General features: G+C 36.1%; 1 protein-coding gene across 2 annotated transcripts in view; it reads right to left on the bottom strand.

Moving 5' to 3' along the window:
* VPS37A (vacuolar protein sorting 37 homolog A (S. cerevisiae)) overlaps nucleotides 1-23,877 on the bottom strand; it is a 31,115-nt gene that overhangs the window by 6,442 nt on the left and 796 nt on the right. The window contains exons 1-9 of one of the 2 annotated variants that reach the window (XM_014537911.1): nucleotides 14,560-14,567; nucleotides 13,684-13,758; nucleotides 11,234-11,348; nucleotides 10,553-10,653; nucleotides 3,580-3,805; nucleotides 2,084-2,154; nucleotides 693-820; nucleotides 554-612; nucleotides 408-476 (exon numbers count right to left, since the gene is read on the bottom strand). In XM_014537911.1, the coding sequence (XP_014393397.1) occupies nucleotides 408-476; nucleotides 554-612; nucleotides 693-820; nucleotides 2,084-2,154; nucleotides 3,580-3,805; nucleotides 10,553-10,653; nucleotides 11,234-11,278 (699 nt within the window). In that variant the 5' untranslated portion in view covers nucleotides 11,279-11,348; nucleotides 13,684-13,758; nucleotides 14,560-14,567. Of the gene's footprint in view, nucleotides 1-407; nucleotides 477-553; nucleotides 613-692; nucleotides 821-2,083; nucleotides 2,155-3,579; nucleotides 3,806-10,552; nucleotides 10,654-11,233; nucleotides 11,349-13,683; nucleotides 13,759-14,559; nucleotides 14,568-23,877 lie in introns of those variants that run through there. The other variant, XM_005864074.2, reaches the window with a different exon arrangement.

The raw sequence follows: 23,877 nt of genomic DNA, 5'->3' as shown, positions 1-23,877 counted from the left end.
ATAGTAGTTAAAGTTTATTGCAAGCGTTAAACTGGCTTTATAATAACTTTCCCAGAAAAGTTATTTATGAGGATTTTAATATTTTTTTTGGAGCCGCCCCCAGAAGCTTACAAGTGAGTCTATAGTTAAAGTTTATTGCAAGCGTTAAACTGGCTTTATAATAACTTTCCCAGAAAAGTTATTTATGAGGATTTTAATATTTTTCTTTTTGGAGCCAAATATGCTCTTGCATGAGCACAAATGACTTATAATGCTGCATAATTGAGGGCTGTTCATCAGCATCTAAAGGCTTTATAAAGTCAGACACCTAATAAATGCTTTCTGATAAAAACGAAAGTAACAATGTGGCTGACACACATTAAGATAAAAATTTCTTATGGTAAATAAAAAGAGCTAAACAATCTTACCTCACTAAGTTCATGCTGTCTTTGCATCTTCTTTTCAAAAGTAGATTTCATTTGTGTAAGTAATTCATACTAAAAGAGAAAATAAAAATGCTGTTTTCTTGTATTTATAAATTACATGAATTTCTTCACAATGAGCACCAACTCACCTTCTCTAAAACAGTTTGTCTTTTGGCTTCCAAGCTGGGCTCCAAAAGCAGATTTTTTCCTGTAAGATAAAAATCTGGTTTATTTCTAGGTAAAGGACACATTTTTCTCAGGAAATTTAACAAGTAAAGGAAGACATACTTGCCAGCTCCTCAATACTTTTTACTAAGTCGTCCTTGTCAGTAATAATTTGTTTTAGTTGAGGCAAAGTAAGAAACTGTTCTAGTAATATCTCCTCTTGTTCATTCATATTTGTAAGTTGTGACACACTAGAAACAGAATAGACAATGTGTTAATGACTATCAATAATCTAGTTTTTCTCCATTATGATAAAAATTCACTATTTTTCAGTTATCCAGCTGAAGGGTTCTAAATAATTTTGGATGCACACACATGGCAAACTATAACCTTCAAAACAAATATAACATCAACCACATGGATAATAAAGTAGTCTGAATGTAGTGTCAAATCACTGTAGGACTATATAAAGAGTAGGCTGTATGAACAGTCACAACCTCCCAATTTTAGCCTCAGTGCCTTATTTAGCTAACAGATATGTGGCTACCACAATAAAAAATGCGTATATTTATGTGTATGTGAGCAGGCATAGAAGTTTAAGCCAAAATAAAAACTCAATATCCATAGGGTGAAAAAGGCAATTGGATAGGGATGGCACCTAAACCTTTCTGAATATATCTTTTACTTTTGACTACAGATCCATATAAAAGCAATGCATGATTAAAAATCTAAATTCAATATTAAAGAAAAAAGCTGTCTCTTAAAATTCAAAGCAAACTTTTTCTAAGTTACATAATCATCCAGAAAAAATATTATTTGAAGCCCTAACCAGTTTGGCTCAGTGGATAGAGCGTCGGCCTGCGGACTCAAGGGTCCCAGGTTCGATTCCGGTCAAGGGCATGTACCTTGGTTGAGGGCACATCCCCAGTGAGGAGTGTGCAGGAGGCAGCTGATCGATGCTTCTCTCTCATCGATGTTTCTAACTCTCTATCCCTCTCCCTTCCTCTCTGTAAAAAATCAATAAAATATATTTAAAAAATATATATTATTTGAAGAGAAAAAATAGTATTTGGCTGTACATTTCTGGTGTGGTATATCCTGAAGAAAAAAAGAAAGTGTAAAACACCCACAAAATCTTATCCTACATTCAGTAGTCATATTAAAAATATTGGTATTATTTTTTTTTACATTCAGTAAATATTTACCGAACATATAAATGAAATAATTTTCACAAGAATATAAATCACATAAGAGAAAGGACATTGTTATCCTGGTAACTAATGATCATTCCCAGCATCTAGAAAAATCCCTGGTACATACTAGTCATTCAATAAACACAACCTACAAAACATAAAAACTGATTTATAAAATTTCCCAATTAAGAGAACCACAATTTAGAAATAGTGAGGATTTAAAAATATTTTTATTTAATATGGATATGACAGTGATGATCTGTTTTGTATTTACAAATACAACAGACAACAAATACCAATGTTATTCTCCAAGTCATTTACCTTAGTTCGGAGAGTTCGGGAAATTCATCAGGGACATCTGGCATCCTGTAACCAAAACCATTCTGGCTTATCTAAAGAGAGTTTGAAATGGTATTATATTTCAGCCATCTTTTCAACTGCTCCTGTTCTCATTATCACATCTTTATCTTTGCACTTTACACTGTCCTTACTCTCCCCGCTTTCTTTTCTGTATTCTTTTCAGTTACTGTTTTTGTTTTGTTTTGTTTTTTGCGGGGGAGGGAGGTGATCATGTGACTACCTTCTTAGCTCTCTTTCTTGGGCAAAGTACAGGCTATAAAATAAATCTCTTAAGTATATCTGTGACAAGTGTGGAGAATTATATGTGAATTTCATTGAAATATATGAATAAAGTTACTTCAAATGAAAGGAATTAAGTATAGGAGAACATTAATAAGTTGACAAAAGTCTGAATAGTTACATGACTAAGTTCGGTGAGACAGTAGGGCAGATAAGAAACAGAGTATCCATCATTTGAATATCGATGACTTTAAAATTGAAGACTCATGAAAAGTTATAACTTTGTTTTACTATTAATTGTGGCTTGTTCATAATATTCATTAATACAATGATAAAAGATTTTGGAAAACAAAGTCCACTTGGGTCTATATTCTAAATTATTACAAACACTACAACTAGTAAAGTTAGATATAATGTTTTATAACATTTGAGTATTACTATGGGTGATATTCACTAAAGGTTAAAAGTGAAGGTTTTAAATCCCTTTATATGTTGTATGCACAAATATTAGTCTCTTATCTCAGCAAACTCCCACATGGCAATAGTTACTAGCTTAATTAAGGAACAGAATTTTTAAACCAATTGGACACTTGAAGCCCTTAGTATGCTATGGCAGACCCTCCACAATCTGCTTCTCCTACATGGTCATTTCTTGTGCCTTTGCCTAAGTCCTATATGACAGCCAGAGAGATCTTTTACAGGCAGCTTCACAAATACACCATCTGGTAATGCCTCCATGCCTCTGCTAATGCTGCTGCCTCTTCAGAGAATGCTTTATATAACCACTTGTCATCCAGGCAAATTCATTACCATGTATCAAAACCTAGCCTCAGGCATAAATTCATTCACTCATTTATCTGCCTCATTTTAACTGAGCACCTAATATCTGTATCGGGGTTTAAGGCACTTAAGAATAAAGTTATGAAAAAACAAATTCACATTTTCCTTCTAAGCTCTACCTTGGTCCCTAGCAGCACTGACTATTCCCTCGATTGTGTCTTCAACATAACTTCCGACTATGTCTTCTACTCTATTGGAAGTTCCTTATTTACAATTATTTGATCTGTTGGTGACCTCTCTGAATTTGTTAACTGAGTTGAAAATGTGATCTAATCTTTTTCATCTTTTGTGCCTACCTTAGTGGCTGGCACAAGGAGACATATAAATAATTAATTTAATAAATGTTCATTAAATTAATGTTTCAAGGGTACAAAATATCCGTAATTGAAGATACCAACCTGCACTGAAGTGTCTGCTGTGGGAACAGGTAATGGCAGATTTGAAAGGATGCCAAATGAAGGAGCAGCAGGTTTGGCTGTTGTATAATTTGTTGTTGATGAAGAAACAGTGTCAGTAACAGATAAAGAACTGACAGTCCTGTTAGCTTCTTGTGGGGGAAATGGAGGAAGAAATGGAAAGCCCTGAGAAGCATAGGAAGGCATCCCACCTGGGTTACTGTATAGGCTAAAGAGAAAGAGAAATATTAGATTAGAAGTTAGGGTTAATTGTAAAATTATTCCTAAATTTTCAAGTAACAATTGTCATATGTTACAGATGGAATCCGTTTATGGCAGATGACACTTGTTATGACTGAATTAAATATAATAATTTGATAAAATATAAACACTCCCCACCCAAAAAAAAGAAAATTTTGGTTTCCATGAAGAAGAAAAATGTTTTAGAAACCATACAAGTTCGACTTCTCAACAGAAGCGAATAGACAGGCCATATTTAAGTTTTAAGCATTCCACTGGCAACAGTCAATATCTTCATAGAGAGAATGGTAAATAACATTTAATTCAGAAAATTTATTCAAGTGAAGGTTGCTTAGTAACTTTCACTGTATTAGAACAAATATGATTTAAAGTCAAGACTGATTTTCTAGGGGGGTGAGGAAATGTTCTAGGGGGTGCGAGTGGCCGGGAGAGGTCAATGGGGGCGGGGGAGAGGAGACACATGTAATACTTAAAACAATAAAGAATTAAAAAACAAACTGATTTTCTAGAAAATTTTAAAGAAAAATTAAATGTGTAGATGAGTTGCTAAAAATGTTAATATATAAAGATACAATGTGGGTTCTTATTCAAGATGGTGATGTAGGAAGATCCTGAACTCACTTCCTCTCATGAACACACAGAATCTGTAAGCTACATATGAATAATTTCTTCTGAAAGAAATCCTAAAAACTGACTTCTATACATCAAGCAAATAAGAAAAAAAAAAAAGACATCAAAATGGGTATGAGAGGATGAGATACAATCTTGCCATAAATCACACCCTTGGCAAGGCAACCATAATTGGGAGGAAACTCAAAACCCAAAGTTTCTCTCCAAGGAGCCAAGTGTTTGAGCTCCACAACTTTTAAAACCAGCCCCATGAAGATGAGCCCTCTAAACATCTAGCTTCGCAAACCAATGGGACTGGCATCCACCAGCTCCCCAAAGCTACAGCAAACTGAGAATCAGTTCTTGAAGCATCTGGTGCACCGGGCTTTTTCTGTCTGCTATTCAGGAGATGCCGTTGATCACCTGACTCGGAGGCCAGGGAGCTGGAGTTCCTGGGGCCAATAGGATTGTAGTAGTTACGGAGACCACTACCCCTAGGGCCCTGTACAGACAGCAGGAACACTCCCCAACCCCACCCCAGTCTTTCTATGAAAGTGGCCTATTTGCTTGTGCAGGAACTTCGGCATGAGGGGCCGGTTTCAGGTTTGGCATTTATCTAGAGCAGTGGTTCCCAAACTTATTTGGCCTACCGCCCCCTTTCCAGAAAAAAATATTACTCAGCGCCCCCTGGAAATTAATTTTTTTAAAATTTTAATAGCAATTAAACAGAAAGATATATGTATTAATGTTTCTACCTTTTTCGTAAAATATAGTAAAGAAAGGTGTAAATTAGAAACATTGAAGTTTGAAATTATGAAACTATTTATTGAACTCAGAATAGAAAGGTAATACAAAAAAAGTTAAAACAAATGCACCTGTGGTCATCACTGCCCCCCTGGATCGCTGCAGCGCCCACCAGGGGGCGGTAGCGCCCACTTTGGGAATCACTGATCTAGAGGCTAACAAAGGTGCTCTCAGGGAACATGGGTGGTAGACGCCATCTTGCACTTTCCCTTTGCCTCTCTACAGCTTGCTGGTATTTCCCAGAAAGGAGATTATACACTTACCTAGAGCCAGACTTTTGAGACTGTCTCCAACAGGACACTTCTAAATTGCCTGGATGTTGTGGCCAGTGGGACTTAAGCTTGTGTCCCACAGGACAGTATATATTTGCATACTTTAAAAGCTGCTACCACCCAGAGCCTGGGAAGCAGGCAGGAACTGGCACACCCTGAACTACTGTTAGCTCTTAAAAATATAATAGACTGCTTGAATAATCACAAAGGTTTGAGTCATTCAAGAGATAGGGCAAGGTTCATCTCCTAGTCCAATCCTCAAGACTGGGGGAGGTGACTGTTTCATCTCATGATAGAAACCAACACGAAGAGTGAAGCAAAAATAAAGAAACAAAGTCTATGTTCCAAACAACAGAAAAAGATAAAACCTCAATAATGGAGATAATTTACCTGATAAACAGTTCAAAGTAATGGTTAAGAAGTTGCTCAAAAGAATGGTGGACCAGAGTGAGAACTTTAACAAAGAACTAAGAAATGTAAGAAAGTACCAAACAGAAGTCATAGAGCAGTGGTTCTCAACCTTCCTAATGCCGCGACCCTTTAATACAGTTCCTCATGTTGTGGTGACCCCCAACCATAAAATTATTTTCGTTGCTACTTCATAACTGTAATTTTGCTACTGTTATGAATCTTAATGTAAATATCTGCTATGCAGGATGTATTTTCATTGTTACAAATTGAACATAATTAAAGCATAGTGATTAATCACAAAAACAATATGTAATTATATATGTGTTTTCCGATGGTCTTAGGCGACCCCTGTGAAAGGGTCGTTCGATCCCCAAAGGGGTCGCGACCCACAGGTTGAGAACCGCTGTCATAGAGCTAAAGAATATGATAACTGAAGGGGAAAGTAAACTGGAGGGGTCCAACAACAGGCTGGGCGAAGCAGAAGAAACGATCAGAACTCAAAGACTGAGCAGTTGAACTAAGCCAATATGAGAAGAAAAAAGAATGAAAGAAAGTTGTGAATGAAAATGGGGCTCTGGAATAAATTTGACAAGTTCAGTGACTAAAGTAATCTCAAGGGTAAACTGGTCATAAATTCCTAACTGGGCAGGAAGTGTTGGTGGAGAAATGAGAATCCTATGCAGTGTTGGTCATACAAAGTGGTGCAGCCACTTTCTATTACCAAAGTATGGAGGTTCCTCAAAAAATTAAAAATTGAACTACCAAATTCTTAAGTCATAAGAAAAAATGACAAATTCTATGATATTAAAAAAAAACACCACAACAAACAAACCTCTACACAACAAAGCCCATTATAAGAAAAGACAAATAACAAACTGGGGAAATTTTTTAAACTCATCACAGACACAGGGATAATTGACGTAATATATAAAGAGTTCCTACAAACTGATAAAGGATTAACAACCTAATAGCAGAATGGAGACTAGGAAACAATACACAAGTTGGGGGAGAGGGGGTAGCAAAATGGAGAATAGGACAGAATACACAAGGGGGGGGGCAATATCTAAATCATAGAAAAAGGTGGTCAACTTTACTGGAATAAGATAAATACAACTAAAATTATACAAACATATTTTCTTCTTATAAATTGGCAAAGATTGATTCTGGTAATATACTACACTGGCAAAGGATATATGTATAGGAGTAGAAGTTACTACTCTACTACTCTGTAGGGCAATTTTGCAGTGTTTGTCAAAATTACGAATATGAATACCACTTTGAGAATATATCCAACAAATATATTCACATTTGGGTAAATTATATTTTTAAAGTTATTCCCTGCAACACTGAGGACAAAAAGGGTGGGCCTTTTAAGAAAGACTGGAAACAACAAAAATATCCATCAGTAAGAATCTTATATAGCTCTGGCTGGTTTTGCTCAATGGTTAGAGCATTGGTCTGCAGACTGAAGGGTCATGGGTTCAATTCCGGGCAAGGGCATGTACCTGGTTGCAGGCTTGATCCCCAGCCCGGTCAAGGAGTGTGTGGGAGGCAACCAATTGATGTGTCTCTCTCACATTGATATTTCTCTCTCTGTCTCTCCCCCTCCCTTCTACTCTCTCTAAAAAAAATCAATAGAAAAAATATCATTGGGTGAGGATTAACAACAACAAAAGGAATCTTGTATAAATAAATTATAGTACATCCATAAGCCAAACACTTTGCAGCCATAAGGAAGAATGAGTAAATGCTTTATATACCAACATGGGACGCTCTCTCCAAATCATATTATTTGAAGAAAAAAAAAGAGTAAGCTAATAGCATGCTACCATTTGTATAAAAAGAAGGAAATAAAATACTACATGCACATATTTCCTTGTATATGCATAAAATCTTACTGTATTTTGAATTCTATACATGTTTGTATGAATTCTATACATACACAGCCAAATGAACAACTCTGAGAAGAAAAACTAAGTTTCCAGGGAAACAGAAATGGCAGGGTGACTTTTTTTAAATATGTTTTTATTGATTTTAAAGAGAGGAAAGAGAGGGAGAGATAGAAACATCTATGAGAGAAAAACATCAACATCGATGGGCTGCCTCCTGCACACCACCCATGCTGGGGATCAAGCCAGCAACCCAGGAATCGAACCAGCAACCTCCTCGTGCATTGGGTAAACACTCAAACACTGAGTGAGCCATACCAGCCAGACGGCAGGGTGACTTTTCACTTCATATTCTTTTATACTTTCTGAATTTTAAGCCAAGTGACTATATTATTGATTGAAAAAAATGAAGTTAAAAACATTTTGAAATAAACTTATTTACTTCAAAGGATCTCTCATCTTTATCTTAAAAACTTACTTTTATCTGTAGGTATATTAGTGAGTTATATATAGACACGTTCTTTAGAAACAATATGATCAACATGACAGAATATATGTACTATTCTTGAATGAATCTTAATAATTCTGAACCATTTTGCTTTATTTTGACCCCTTTGATAGATACAACCTATAAAATAATCTAGGAGATGCATCAAACTTCCTTTTTAATAATGTGCACTTTAGCATAGGGCAGGGGGCGGGGCGGGTTGGAGGGGGTAAATGAGGGATAAGGGGTAACAACTATAATGTAATAATTTCAACAATAAAGAATTAGTTTTTAAAAATTTGAAATAGAGTATACCAGCTCATATTAAAAAATAATAATAATGTGCGCTTTATCATAGAACTTATGTAAAAGGAGAGCAAGTAAACTTGTTGGCTTCTATTTTCAGATAAGATGAATGATGAGTTAACATCTAGCCCTATCCTAACAGAAGACAGGAAATAATGTTTTTAGATAAAGAATATCAGTGAGGCTCATGACTCCAGGACATAGACCAGAGGCAAAGATGAGAGCTAGGGCTGATGGACATAATGAACCTGATAATCTAGCTATGCAGATGTCCGGGCACAAGATGTCACTGCCACTTGACTTGTGAACAAAATGACGTTCTTTAAAATTAAACAGAAGGACTGGGCGATAAATACAATAACTATTCTGAAAAGTAAAAAAAAAAAGCAACAGGAAGTTGCACCATCATGCAGTTTCAGAATATCGAAGATATAAAAAAATGTTATATAAATCAGAAATCAAAATGGCATTGGACATCTTAGCACCAATAGCCTATATTTAGACAATAGAGGAATGCTTTCAAATTGGAAAAAACACTTCAACTTAGAATTTGAACTGCACCAACTATTAAGTGTAAGTGTATATTAAAGACATTCGCAGATTTAAAAAAAAAAGTCTCAAAATTTATATTCCAAGCATCCATGTTGTAATTTACAAAAATGTTCACAGCATTATTTCTGTTCCTATATGGCCTTGCAGAACCAGGCCACGCCACTATCTAGAAGGAAAGGCGATTTTTCTCCCCTTGCATCTGGTCAAGTTTTTGCAACTGCCTCAACAAATCAAATGTAGCAAAAGTGAAGGACTTCAGCAACTAAGTCATTATGGCTTTCTCATAGCTCGCTCTCAGGATGTTCACGCTAGAACACCAGCCATTATGTTGTGAGGGAGCCCAGCACACATAAAGGTAACATCTAGGTATACCAGCTGACACCTCCAGGTAAGGCCTCTGAGGAGAGCCTCCTTATGATGAACGAAGCAGATAAGAGCTCACTCTGATGAACTCTTTCTGAGCTGAATACAATAAATGTGCTCATTGTTTTAAACCACAATTTTGTGGCTAATATGTTATGAAGCCTTAATAACCAGAAAAGATTTTAGCACGTGGAAGTGGACTGCTGCTATGACAAAAAAAATCTAAACCATGAGAGTGGCTTTGGGACCAACCAGAGTTTGTGAAAGCTAGATGTACCCTCAGGAGAGTGTAAAAGACTGCAAGGCCTCAAAAAGACTGCTAGCAGGAAAACTAAAAAGATCTAAGAAAACAAAACCAATGAAAAATTGGAAGTAATTAACTCCAGAAAAAAGCAAAAAAGTTATAACAGGAAAATGTAATTAGGGTAAAGCACTTAGTTAGGTGACAGGCTATGTGTAGTCAAAGTAATAAAAATTTATTTAAATAAAAATTATGACATAATTTCACTGAATGAGAGAAGATTTGTGAAAGATAACTAAAATCCTTATTAATCATAATAGGGACCAAATAGGTAATATTTAAATGATAGGATAAAAATATAGCAGTATATACATATTATTAAGATGAAGGTAGCCCTGGCTGGGCAGCTTTGTTGGTTAGAGCAGTACACCAAGGTTGCAGGTTCTATCTCCAGACAGGGCACATACAAGAAACAACCAATAAATGCATAAGCACATGAACAACAAATCAATGTTTCTCTCTCTTTACACTCCCTTTTCCACCCCCCTTCCTCTCTCTTTCTCTCTTTCAAATCAATCAATTTTTTTTTTTAAAGATGAAAGTAAATATTAGAGAAGCAGCTAAAAGAACAGTTGTCTCTGAAAAGTATGAATGTATTTTTGTGAAGATGGGGGTGTAAAAACAAAGGAGTGCTTTTTAGCATCATCTGAATTTTTAAACTATATTTTGATTACATTGATTAAAATAAATATATACAAACATTTGTTATAAATATACTTACTATGGAAATGCTGTTGAAGTAGGAGCTAAAACTGGAGGATTCTTCCAAAACTCATCCAATAGACTCTGAATAATTTTTCCAAGATCTGAGTGCATTGTAAACTGAAAATAACAGTAATACAGAATGATTAAAATCACTTTCAGAAAAAGAATGTAAGTTCTCATTAGGATAACTTCACTCTAAAACTTAAATATTAAAACCAATTTTTGCAAGTCAAGAATTAAATGGAAAGCAAAGGACATTGTGTCAAACATATCAGCAATCCACAACTTGCAATATTTTCTAATAGAATCAATACCATAAATCAAATTAAAAGCCTATTTAATCAATGATGCACCTAAAATATTTCCACATTTCACTATTTATAAAGATTGGAAGGTTCAAAGGTAAATACTGAGAGTACATTATCCACGTGAATCAATGTTATACACAGCTTGATAACTTTAAGGCATATCTGAAGTTTATTTCTACTAAAAACTACGGAATATCTGTGAACCTCAGCAGGTCCTTGCCACTAAAAAACAGCCTTTGAATCAGTACTATCATAGACAGTGGAAAAGAGTTTTGAAACTTACTGATTCCAAAATGAAATTTTAAGTGCATTTTTAGATTTCTAAAGTATTTAGTAAAAAAGTAATACACCTGTTTTATTACTCTGAAATAAATATACCATAAACATACATTGTTTACTAATGGAGAGGTAACATATACTCCTTGTTTATCCATTAAATGATGTCGTATTGGTGGATAAACACTGATCACTGGTTTTTCCTGAGGAAATTGTGGAGGAAGCAATCTGGTAAAGGTAGAACAGATGAAAAACAAAGACAACAAATGTTACATTACATAGTAATAATCCTAAAACAAACTTAGTTTAAAACAAGTTAAATTTTCATACTTTCATTTGGATTCATTATTCAGTAATAAGTGCTCTTTTATAGTTGCTGAGATGACTGAAAATATACAAAAAGATACACTTTGGAAATAAGATTATTAAGTAATTCCATACAGCAAGCATGTCAAACTTGGCTGCATGCGGCCCACAACGAGTATTTTGCAGCCCAGCCAACATAACAGTATGTAAGAAATGTTTTAATAAAAATTTCATAACGTAATTTTTACAATATCCTGTTATGCATAATTATTAATAACTACAATGTTCGCTAATGACTGATTATTATAATCGTGTTGCATTCATTTCCCTTACGCATCTTACACACAGGCACACCATTTCTCTCCACTGATACTAGCAGTGAATGTTTTAGCAGCCGACTGCCACACCATTAGTCTTGGACTGACTTGTTTGGTGTGCGCAACAGGAAATATTTCGCTTTCGGAGAACAAGAAAAATAGGTTTATTTGTGTTACGCTTATTAATTTGTGCAGTTATTCAGTGTCTGCTAAGTTAATGTTCAAGAAAAAATATTAATTGTTATTAAAATGTCTTATTTTATGTTAACGATGACTCATTTATTTCAGCCCTTTATATTCAGCACGTCACTATCAAAATAAACCTACGTTTCTATGAAAATTGGAGCTTTTGTTTTTTTTGCGGCCCACATAAACTTAAACCTTATTTATTTGGCCTGTGTTAGCCTTTGAGTTTGACATGCTTGCCTTACAGTAAAACCTACTTAATGTGGAACATGGATACCATGAATTTAGAATAGTCTTCACACTGTATCAATTAATTGCTTTCTAATACAATATACCAATACAAATCTCAGCTAAAAATTAGATCAAGCGTTTGTAGCATGTGAGTCACACTAACCCAGGCTGGTTACTTATTGGACCACAGATCTGGTCATATCATTTTTTTTACACGTGGTTTTCTTACTTTTAAAATGCTGCCAAGAATTATTTCACTATCTACTGAATTTTTAAAGAGAAAATGGAAAGTGCTAGAAATGAAACATTAAAGCTGCCTTAATGCCTCAGTTCATATGGCTCTTTTCTAAATGTCCCAATTAACACATCTCTCCCAATTCTGAGGTGAATCACATGGTTTCAAATAAAAAAACAGTACATTCTCAATCTAAGAGAGTGAAAACTTTAACCTTTTTTTTTTTTGACCTATTACAAATTTAAGATTAGGGAGTGAAATCTTAAAAAATGGGATTTTACTGGGTATAAGACTATTTTCCAAATTTCCTCTAAAACTCAAAAGAATATGTCCTTTTAAATTGCTTCTCTGTTCCCGTTGGCTCAGAAAACTCTTTGTTGGCAGCAATGTCAAGAAGAAAACTGGGTCCTTGTTGGCTTCTCCTACTTAGTTGTACACAGGACACTTGGAGAGAAATAAAGCTACTTAATTTATATAGCTGAAGATGTTAAACTAGTTTGGTAAAAAGGCAACACGTGGCCTTTGGAGCCGGACTAATCTGGATTTGTATCCCGACTATGCTGTCACTACTTATGTGTCTATAATTTGCCCCAATTTGCTACTGTGAGGACTCAAAAAACCGCTGTACATCAAGATAACACAGCATAATACTTGAATTCACTCCTTCAACCAGGATGTAGTAACGCCTCCTCTGTGCAGGCACTAGGCTGGGCAATGAGGATATGAAGATGAATAAGCCCTGGTTCCTGTCTCCAAGTTAGGTACCTTTTTACCTCACCCACACACTGCCTCTAAAAGCCAGCCACCTAATATAACCTGAGGTAAGAACTTAATTTGTCCAACTTTCCTCTTTATAAGTTAATAACCTCATGTTTACATTTTTTCCTTTAAAAATAATCAGTAGATCAAATCAGTCCTGAACTTTCAACTTCTTTCGGATGTAAAGGTGAATAATCTCTAATGGTTTTCCATACATGATCTCTTTGATTGTTTGTTATTATCATTCTCCTCTTTCAATCTACTTCCAGCTAAGACTTTAGTGCAAATCAATGAAACTGAATACAGTATTCATGATTTTTATATCTTTTTATTGCATTTCCTCTTTTATAGTTTTCTTACAGCAATATACATTAATTTCTTTACAAAATATTTATTCACAAAATTGTGCAACTTTGATAAATTGTAGTTACTGGAAAGGGAGTATTTAAAATAAGTTCACTTTAAACAATTTACTTCTAATAATAAATAGTCGTATTATATAGAAAAATAGGATACAATTTCTACTCACATATTAATGTTAATTGTCAGGTTGTTTACGCTGAATGGCAACCTGTATTCCACATCTTTCTGTATTTCAGCTATACTGTAGGAGAAAATTTGAGAAAAAAATTGTTCCTAAAGTTACAAAACCATTAATATTAAAGACAAATGTTAAATGTTTTTAGAGCCTACTAAAATTATTTTAAGTATTAATCACAGAATCTAGATGGCCAATATAACTTGTATCTTGAAGGAAAAGTGATCATAGAAAGGTTTATCAAAAAAGAGGCAATAATATTCTGAAATACTTAAGTGTGTGAGAGTATGTGTGTGTGTGTGTGGGGGGGTAGATGTTGAGGTAAAGAGGCAAAGAATTACACTTGTAATAATGTTAGATTGACTTACTATCACTTTATCTAATTCACTGTTAGTAAAAGCGATTGTGAGCATGCTTAGTTAATACAGATTGGCAAGCATCAGGGTTCTAACTACAACTGTGCCACTAACCAGCTGTATTTAAACTTAAAAAGTCTGGATGAGATGTCTCCTACAGTCTTATGCTGGAGACTGTTGGCTGTTTTCCAAAAAACAAATACTCCCCTTCTTCCTAAGAGAAGCCTAATTTTATTCTGAATTAGCAATGTTCTAGTCTTTTTTGCAGCTGGTTGTTGCTATAGACTTACGTGCTAGCCAATAAGATATAGAAAAACTGAAATTGGGGAGTAGAATTTCCAGGAAAGCATTTTAAAGGGGAACAAAAAACCTCGTATGAGTGTATGTGCCCTTTCTGCCTGGACCTGAGAGCTGGACTTCAATCAGCTGTATTGGACCATGAGTGGCCCTGAGAATGGAAGGTTAGGCAGAACTAAGCAGATCGAAAGAAGTAGAGCGGGTTCTTGATGACTACGGAAATGCTGAACAATTTCTTTTTATGTGAGAGAAAAACAAACTTTTATTTTGTGTAAGTCACTATTTTGGGAGTCTTTATTACTAGCAGCTGAACATAATTTCCAACTACTCTAAGTCCCTTATATTTTAACATTCTATATTCAGAATTCTATTTTATTGTTAGTTTTCAGGCATACATTATTACAATTATAATTTACCAACCAGATTTTGGGGGACTCATGTGGAATTCTAACTAACATTCACATTTTCAAAAGAAAAAAATATTAAGTTGTATTAATAAGTTATGGTTGAGAAAAAACTTAACATTTAAACATACAAACTTTTTCAAGCATGAATACCTTTGAAAGAGGTTTAGCCTTTGCATAATAATTTATTTTGTTTTGGTTACTTTCAACTTCTTTCAGATGTAAAGGTGAATATATCTTTTTTAAAAAACCTCTTATTTTCCTCATTTTTTTGTACTACATTTTTTGGCCTTTTGATAAAAACCTAGTCTTTAGAATATGTAAATTTTAGGTAGTTTGAAAGGTTCAAAAGTGTTGGTTGTTATGAAGAAATCACATATATTGATAAGCTTACTCCTCTGACATCCATGGAGTGGGGCTATGACTGAGGAGAAGAAATAGATAAGGAGACTCAAAATGATGAAATTCAAGATTAGGACTTAAAAATTTTATGAATGTTTCTCTCTGGGAAGCAAGTTAGAAGTAGGATACGGACAGCCTCCTCAGTTGTATGAACACCATGTAATCAATAAAGTTTTATTAAGTTTTTTATTCCTCTACATTATTTTGGGACCCATGTCATGCTTCAAGGGAATACTGGTCACAAACGCATCCACCAGTTCAAAGCCAAGTAGAGCATCTTAGTGACTGAGAGCATGACCTCTTAAGTTAGGCTTCCTGGACGCAAATCCTCTACCACTAACTTGTGTGGTCCTGGGCAAGTTACTTAACCTGTCTAAGCGTTCTCTCTCACATGGGAAATGGGAATATTACAAGCATCTACCTACCTAAAAGAGTTGTTAGATTGAGATAATGCATGGGAAGCCCTCCACATAATACATAAAAATTAGCTATTATTAGATAAGCATTTAGAATTTGCATCTAAGTTGGAGTCTGCCTAAATTTGTAGTATTAAAATTTTAACTGTTTTTAGGCATTGTATTTGGTTAGAAATGTTCAATTCACTGTCACCACAATTAATGACAGCATAATATTCTAGCATATTGTTTAACCTATTCTCTACTTTTAGATATTTAGGTTGTTTCCCATTTTTACTACTGTGAACCATGCTCTGATAAACATTCGTACAACCACATCTTTATGCTGACAGGCAGTACTACTTCAGGTGTAAATAAACACACAATATTTTAAAGCAATACTGTAACCACACCACAAGAGAAAATTTAAACGATGCCCCATTAATAATTTTCTTTTCTAGGTTTTCTGAGACAAGTGTAGTAGTATGGTTTTACCTCAGTGGCTCTAAATCTGGGACTAAAGAAAGCTGAAACAACAGATAACTTTGTTAGTCAGAATGTATGACTAACTGGAATCTTCATTTCTTTAATAGTCCCTAAAACTGTAAACAAATGTACCCTGAAATGCAAGAGGCACTAATTATGGTTAAAAGATTCCTTTTGTAGAACAATCATTCATCTCCTACTTTATATTTTCTGTAAACTTGGATTTAATAGGTAAAACTTGGTTCAACTGAAACAGCTACCATTTTACAGCATCTTGCAAGGAAATACAAATAGAGATGAATATAGTACGGTGTTGGCTCTGAAGGGACACACATGACATGAAGAAATAGTCAAGTAACTAAAGAGCTCAAGGTACTGATACCATGCATTTCCCATGGGTACCTCAAGGACTGTTTATAGGTGAATAAATGAAGGATTCACACGTAAATAAAGATTATAGGAGAATAGACAACTTCCCCTTTTTATCTAAATCTCCAGGAAATATCAAAACAGACTTTAAAAGCAAATCTATAACATTGCTACAAGGCAAGTAGTGCCATAAGCAGAAAAGCAGTTTGGAAGAATCCCTGAAAGATTAAAAAAATGTGATTAGATTTAAGGAAAAAGGAAAGGAAAAGATAGTAGTAAATACAGAACCTAATGACAATCCAAAACATAAAACCAATGCAAAGTGGAGTCGTTTGAAGGTCCTCCAAGCTCAAGTCAATGCAAACCAGGAGTGTGGCGGGCAGAGCAGGAGCAGCTTTTAGGGTAATGAAAAGGGAGACCTGTAACAGCACTGCATGCTAGAGCACTCGTTTCCCAGGACTGTTCCAGCCAGCACAGAGCACCCGGAATAGCACAGTGAAGTAGCCTGAGGGGGCTTGTCCCATATTGGAGCAAGTCATTTTTCATTCACCACCAGAGGCAGGCTATGATAAACAGTTAAGTATCCTCAAACAAGTCAACAAGGAACCCCAAATACAGAAACAAACACATCTGAAAGGTTTGAACAAAACCAAACCATGCAAGGCATGCACCAAACTCAGCAAGCCAAAGCACAGAAACTCAAGGAAACAGAGTTAATTGAGCAAAGACTATATATTCATGAAATTAAAATCCTCACAGGAACAACAGAAAGTGGCACTCGCTTACGCTTACACTTACACACACACACACACACACACACACACACACACACACACACACGATATAAAACTGATCCTTCTCCTGGAGAATCCTAATGCACTTAGGCCTATTAAAGGCTTTGAGAAATTCTAAAGTGCTTGATTTTGTTTTCTAATATGTTTAACATGGACTTATTTCACAATACCTTTTGAACAGTGGTCTGTAGAACACACAGGCTACTAATGACAGATGTGCAAAGAGCTATAGGAACACAGAAAAAACCACCTCATCAAACGGGTGGGGGTTGTGGTGAGGCAGCATAGGGACTTGGCCACAGGACTGGAAAATAATTAGCTGACTGCAAACCCCTCCACTTCCTACTCAAAAGCACAGAAGTAACTAATTTTATGTCCCTTTTCAACTGCCTGTTTAAACTACTAACCCCAAGGTGCGACCACTAAACAACCTTTCTTAGGGTGGCATAATGAGCAGTTAGCCAGCTTGCCCCCACAGCCCAGGAGCCAACATAGTTATTACTAAGCAAAGCAGCTGGAAAAGGAAGTCACCAGAATCTATAATGGGAAATTCTTCAAGCCTGCCTTAGTAAAAAAGCCCACCTTTCAGCGCAAGCGTATGTCCCCAGCTTATGAAAGCAGCCAAGCAGGGCCAGCCCCTGAGCCAGTTCAGAATTCCTCTGGTGTTTCCTCTCAATTTCTATCTCGGGGAACCTAAGAACCTCAACATTGGTAGCAGCGAGGTCTTCTAGGAAAAAAAATCATATCTGAACTACACATAGAAGTCAAATTAGAGCTAACACTCAGGAAAGCAAAATCAGGGAAATGAAGTGGACATTCCACGCAGAGTAAACACCATAAGGAAAGCTTCAGAAAGGAGTAACACCGGTCTCTAATAGTCTCCGTATCTTTGGCCATTAAAGAAATTTTACAACTCCGTTGTCTGTTGACACCTTTCCATCAGTTACATAACCATCTTCTATGAAAACCAGACACCGAGCTAAGGAGGCTGTACTTTAGGGATCTCCTAAAAGGAATAACACAGCCATGCTTGAATTTTAGAAAGATGCACTGGCAGCCATGTGGAAGAAATAAATTAAGGGAAGGAGACTGGCGGCAGAGAGGAGACTTAGAACCCAGCAGTAGCAGGGAAGACCCAGTGTAACCAGGGTGACCAGGATTTGACTTAGGTGAGCAGAGAGTAGAGACAGCTTAGGAGATCCTGAGTAGGAGGGGAGAGGTAGATGTGGCTGGGTTTAATTAACAATGGAGAGAAATGACTGCCTGGTAACTTTTTTTTTTTAAAGGTAGGTACTGACTGATACTACTAAGGGGAAATTAACTAGAGATAGCACCTGAGCTGTAATGATTCTACTAGAGGCCCGGGTACAGTCCCTAGGCCTAGCCTGTGATCAGGGCCATCTCGACGCCACCCACCCTGGTTCCCGTTCACCATCAGCTATCAGAGCCTGCGGGCTGGGAGGAGGGACCAAGAGGTCGGCCGCTCCACCCACTCACCAGTCCCGTCCCTCACCACCACCCACCCCATTTCCCCGTTCGCCATCAGCGATTGGAGCCTGCCGGCCGGGGAACCAAAAGGTGGTCAGTGCACCTCATAGTGACTGGTAGAGTGGTTGTTCTGCTGTTATGATCGCTGGGCTTTTATTATATAGGATTTAGGAAACTTTTTCTTAAATGGCAACCTACTATATTGTATCATATACTTCACAATTATAACTTTCAATCACTGGTTATAAAAACAGACTATAAGATCTAATGTATCAAATTAAAATTCACTTAATTATGGGTCTTTGATATACATAATTTTTGAAGTGTACTATGAGCTCAATATCCATTTACAGAGTCAAAATGTTGACATTTTATAGATTCTGTAGCTTCAATAGGCTAAGGCATAGCAGATTTTTGGATTTTTTATTGCAACACTAGAGGCCTGGTGCACAAAATTCAGCACGGATAGAGTCCCTAGGCCTGGCCACCAATCAGGGCTGATCGAGGCGTTTCGGCTGCCAGCCGGGGCCTGCCTTTCCCGGCTGCCGGCTGCCAGTCGGGGCCTTCCTTCGTTCCACGCCGCCCCCTGGTGGTCAGCACACATCATAGCGAGTGATCGAACTTCTGGTCAAACTCCCGCAGTTTTATATATATGATTCTTTCCTCCCATAATGAAGTTTTAATCTCAAATACCTATAATTGTTAAATGTAATGAGTGAAGGCAGCTTCCTGTAGTACAATAGGGAGTGACTGCAAACGGGTAAAATGGACAAGAGGCAGACTAGTAAGGGAACAGCTACTCTTCAACTCAAAGCTAATATTGCTATGTGGGAACAGTTGCCAAATCTTTCCAGATCTTCCTATGTTAAAAGACAAGTTGGAAGGGGCAAGGACCATATAGGAAATCTCTGTACCTGCTGCTCAGTTTTGCTGTGAACCTAAAATTGCTTAAATTAATAAAGTCTATTTTTTTTATTGGAAATTTGAAAAGTTTAATGAAAAAAATCTCAAATTATAAATGTTGGCAATGGTACTCAGGGGCTGGCAACAATAGGAAATTTCAAATAATTTAAGAATATGAAAATTGGTACTAATATTTTTAAAATAAAGATAATTGCCATTTACAGAGTACCTACTGTGTGCCAGAGAATATTCTAGTTTCTTTACATGTACTATATCTAAAATTCTTCAAAACGCATGCATTGCTTTTGTGTAGAAACTCTCTGGAATGGACTTGCTTTCTGAATGGAAGTCAGACGTAGTCCTGCCAGAAGTAGATGAGCTTTAGGGAGGCTGGTGAGGGATTCATAAACAATAAGCTAGGGCTAAGAGGCAATAAGCATGTCGGTTAAGAGGCAATGGCTCCAGGCCCACTAATTCTATGCAGTGGAAAAAGGGAAGTAATTTGTCATATGCTTACTATGTGCCAGAGACAACAATAAATGATTATATACTACTATAATACTTAAATATCAACAATTCTGCACAAGAGGAATCACAATTCCTAATTTTACAGATGGAAGCTCAGAGAAATTGAGTAACTTGCCAATAGGTCATATTGTTAGTATATAGTATATAGTTATACTAACAATATGTTAGAGCCAGAATTAGAATCCATGATAGTTCGATTACAAAGCTTTCAACCTAAAGTCAAGCTGCTTTTCCTAAAGTCAATAATTTTTGCTTACTTCCATTTATGTTGCTCAAATTCATTTTGTCTTTTATCTCTAACATAATGTTCACATCAAGTAACCTGAGGAAACTGTAGACTTTCCAGTAGGCAGTAAGAATTCAGGTAGTCAATCGTTCCTCTCACTCCAGTAGCCCTAGGACTATTAAGGTTATATGAACACCCAAGTTTGTACTGCCAGTTAATGACACATCAGGATCTCCTGACTTCTGGTACAGGGCTTCTTTCATTAAGATTATTAGTCATCCCAGAGTAAAAAAGATAGCAATTCTGATAAACATAATTCCCAAATTAGAATTTCTTACTGAATATAAAATAAAAATAGCACCAGAATTATCATCCACTTTATTAAAATAATGCAGAAATCCTTTACTTGAGACAGCTGATATCCCTAAGCAAAAAGTAATGAAGAAGGATTACTATTTTATAACTTAGAATTTACATAGTTAATTGCAGATAATAGTTACCATTTACAGCATGTTATGCTTTTAGACCTAAGAAAATACAAATAAAGTAACCTGACTTTAGATATCGAGAGAGAGAGAAACCAGGATAATTAGGATGGTAACTGTTAAGACCATCAGTTTTCAATATTGTCTGATTGCAGGGACAATGCAGGGAAATACTTAACAGCTTCACTTCTGAGGAATCTTTAAATTCTCGGATTAGTGGGTATCACCTGGGACATTTTCAACTACAACTAATTGAAAATCCAGGCTGAAAGTGGTTTAAACAGTACGGGGTTATTAATCTTCTACAGCAAGAGGCCCAGAGGCAGGAAGTGTCTCGGAACTGGTTACTTCAGCATCACAATATTATCACGGACATTCCAGCTTTCTACTCTGTAGTCAGCCTGTCTTCCTTCCCTGATCCAAGCAGTTCCACATGTCCACGTAGCACAATATCCAAAACATGTCCTTTCAGACTTCTTTATAATTGAGAAAAATGTTTGAACAGCTCCCCAGCAGACTTCTCTCCTCCAACTCCCACTGACCAAGAGTAGGTTCAGAGCCCTGCTTTCACAATAACTAGCAGCAGGAACTGAACCATCATCATTGGCGTAAACAATCATTATTTACTTGCTGGGGTTGAAAGAGCACAGCCTCCAATGAGTAGGTGGCTTTGCAGATAACCAGATAACAACAGGTGTTCTCCCAAGAAGTCAGGGGAAGAGGATTTGGGTGGGAAACAAAACAGTGTGCTTTAGAGCAAGCTTCTATAGGAAGTAGAACAAACTACAGAACGAGTCCCATTCCTACCCAGAAAGTCCGGAATTATGGTGATACCTGTTATTCAGAAGGTGGAATATGTCACTTGAGCCTAGTCAACATGACTCTCAATTTCCATTTTCATGGCAGACAAACATATTATTATGCTCTGGTTAAACACTCTTTGTTGTCATCTATGAGTTTCCCATTTACCTTGCCTTGTCAGTAAGACTTAGATGAGGAAATACACATAAAACTCATCTAGCCTTTAGGAGAGGCATGAGGAAGATAAGGAAGAATTTCTTAAGGTTAACAAAAAAAGGAGATTACATTCATAGAGAAAGGGAATAAACAACATGCTCTTTCCTAAAATGAAATGTTTGAGTTATAAGGAGTTAAAAGAAGATTAAGAGTTGGAAGGTAAATGAGAGAACTGGGGGGTAGGGGTGGGAGCAGGAATCTGAAGAAGGGAAGAAAAATCAGATACTTTCATTGTCAGCAAGAGCTGTTGACCTTACATTTGGAGAAGGGACAGATATGAAAAATGAGGGAGGGAGGTAGCACAAACATTCACAATTTAGGAAGTTTTATATTATTCATTAAAATACCATTCAAAACATTTCAACTTTTGCACAGTGCACCTTCAGAATAACCAATGAGTGTCCGTCTGCCCAAAAATCTTTAAAGTATAAGTTGTAGTATACCGCACAGATCATTTTTTACTAGCTAGCTTTAAAATGTATGTCATGAGTTAAAAAGGCAGATTTAACAAAAATAGGTGGATATCATTTTTTCTGGAATCATACCATTCCTGGAATGTACTTGTCTCCTAATTATCCAAGTTTAGTTTATAAATGTGTAATATTTCAACAACAACAACAAAAAACTTCAAGTATTTTATAAAAGAAGTTATAGGAATAAAGAGTACTTAAGTTAAATTTTTATAACATTACAAAATATGTAGATAATGTCACATGACCAATTATACATCCATTACTTCTGGCTCAAAAAATAAATAAAATGGATCCTTTCTGCATTTGTTCAAAGCATTTACAGATCCTCTTAAACCAACTTCAGAACTCCTTAGATTAATAATTACTGCTTTAGAATCTCACCTTATTTGGGAGGCCAAAAAAAAAAAATACATTTCAGATTAGTCGCTTCCCATATTTACCAGCCTTAGCAGCAAAGGACTTTGGAATATTTGAAAAATTCAACTCCAACCTCAAAGAATAAAATTTTGTCAGCAATGAGACTACTTAACATAATATACTAAAGGCTTAAAGCAATTAATTCCAAAGATGTGGTTCTAAAAAAGTATTTTGGCAATAGTAGTACTAGTTTAGTACATCAATATTCATACAAGTGACACTTTCTGAGGGGACAAACTTATGTTTGTTTCAATTAAAAAAATGAGCCATTTTCATAAGAATATCTTGTAAGATTAGCTCTTACAAGTTACCACACAACTCTATTTAGAAAAAGACTTCTAAGAACTCTGTGAACTTAATTTTCCAAAAAGAAAGCCACTGTTAGATAAAAGAGCATGCTACTCTTTCTGGTTAAATGCCACAAATTTTTACCTTTTGAATGTTCTGAACAAGTAGAACAATTGAGACAAAAGAACCAAGAAACAGCTGAAGTTCAATCAGCAATAGGCCTCATTTTAGCCAAAATGATTTTGTAGTGAATTTTTACGAATCTATCTAATTTAAAATTATTCTACACCTTAACTTGCTTGGGAAAAATTAGCAGAGTAACAGATAAAACTGCCTCTAATAGTTTGTTCAACAGGACTTAATTTTATTCTCTTAAAACACATATCTTTACAATAGGTGAACAGTTTATTTTAAAAAGGTTAGGGTTGAGCGATGTTAACATCTTTACATCAAAATACATGCTGGGACACTAGTAAGTAAATACACTTGCATTAATTCATACGGTAACATAAAGAGGCGGTACTAATTTTTGAAAACCATTAGAGGCCACAGGTATCTGCAATATAAAAGGAGAAGCAAACCAGGTGACAGTAGAAACGGCTGAAATCATTTGAACTGCAAAATATTTCTAACCTGACCCGGCTGAAAAGGAAAACCTCCTAGGAAGACAACAGAACCATCATGATGACTATGACCGTTCCCGAGGTGGGAGCAAGAACAACAGTGAGCAATGCACAGACTGGCGGCTGTCCGAGAGGAGGGGAGCTGGCACAGGGTGAATCTTAAATCAGAGACCTAAGAGGATTGAGGATGTCACTCCCAGGGGACAACTCGCTGAGAAAAACTCGGCTTCCCTT

The sequence above is a fragment of the Myotis brandtii genome, unplaced genomic scaffold, assembly GCF_000412655.1.
Source record: "Myotis brandtii unplaced genomic scaffold, ASM41265v1 scaffold185, whole genome shotgun sequence".
In the NCBI taxonomy this organism is placed as follows: Eukaryota; Metazoa; Chordata; class Mammalia; order Chiroptera; family Vespertilionidae; genus Myotis; species Myotis brandtii.
The sequence above is the reverse complement of the archived record's forward strand: the minus strand, read 5'-3'. Positions and strand labels throughout refer to the sequence as shown.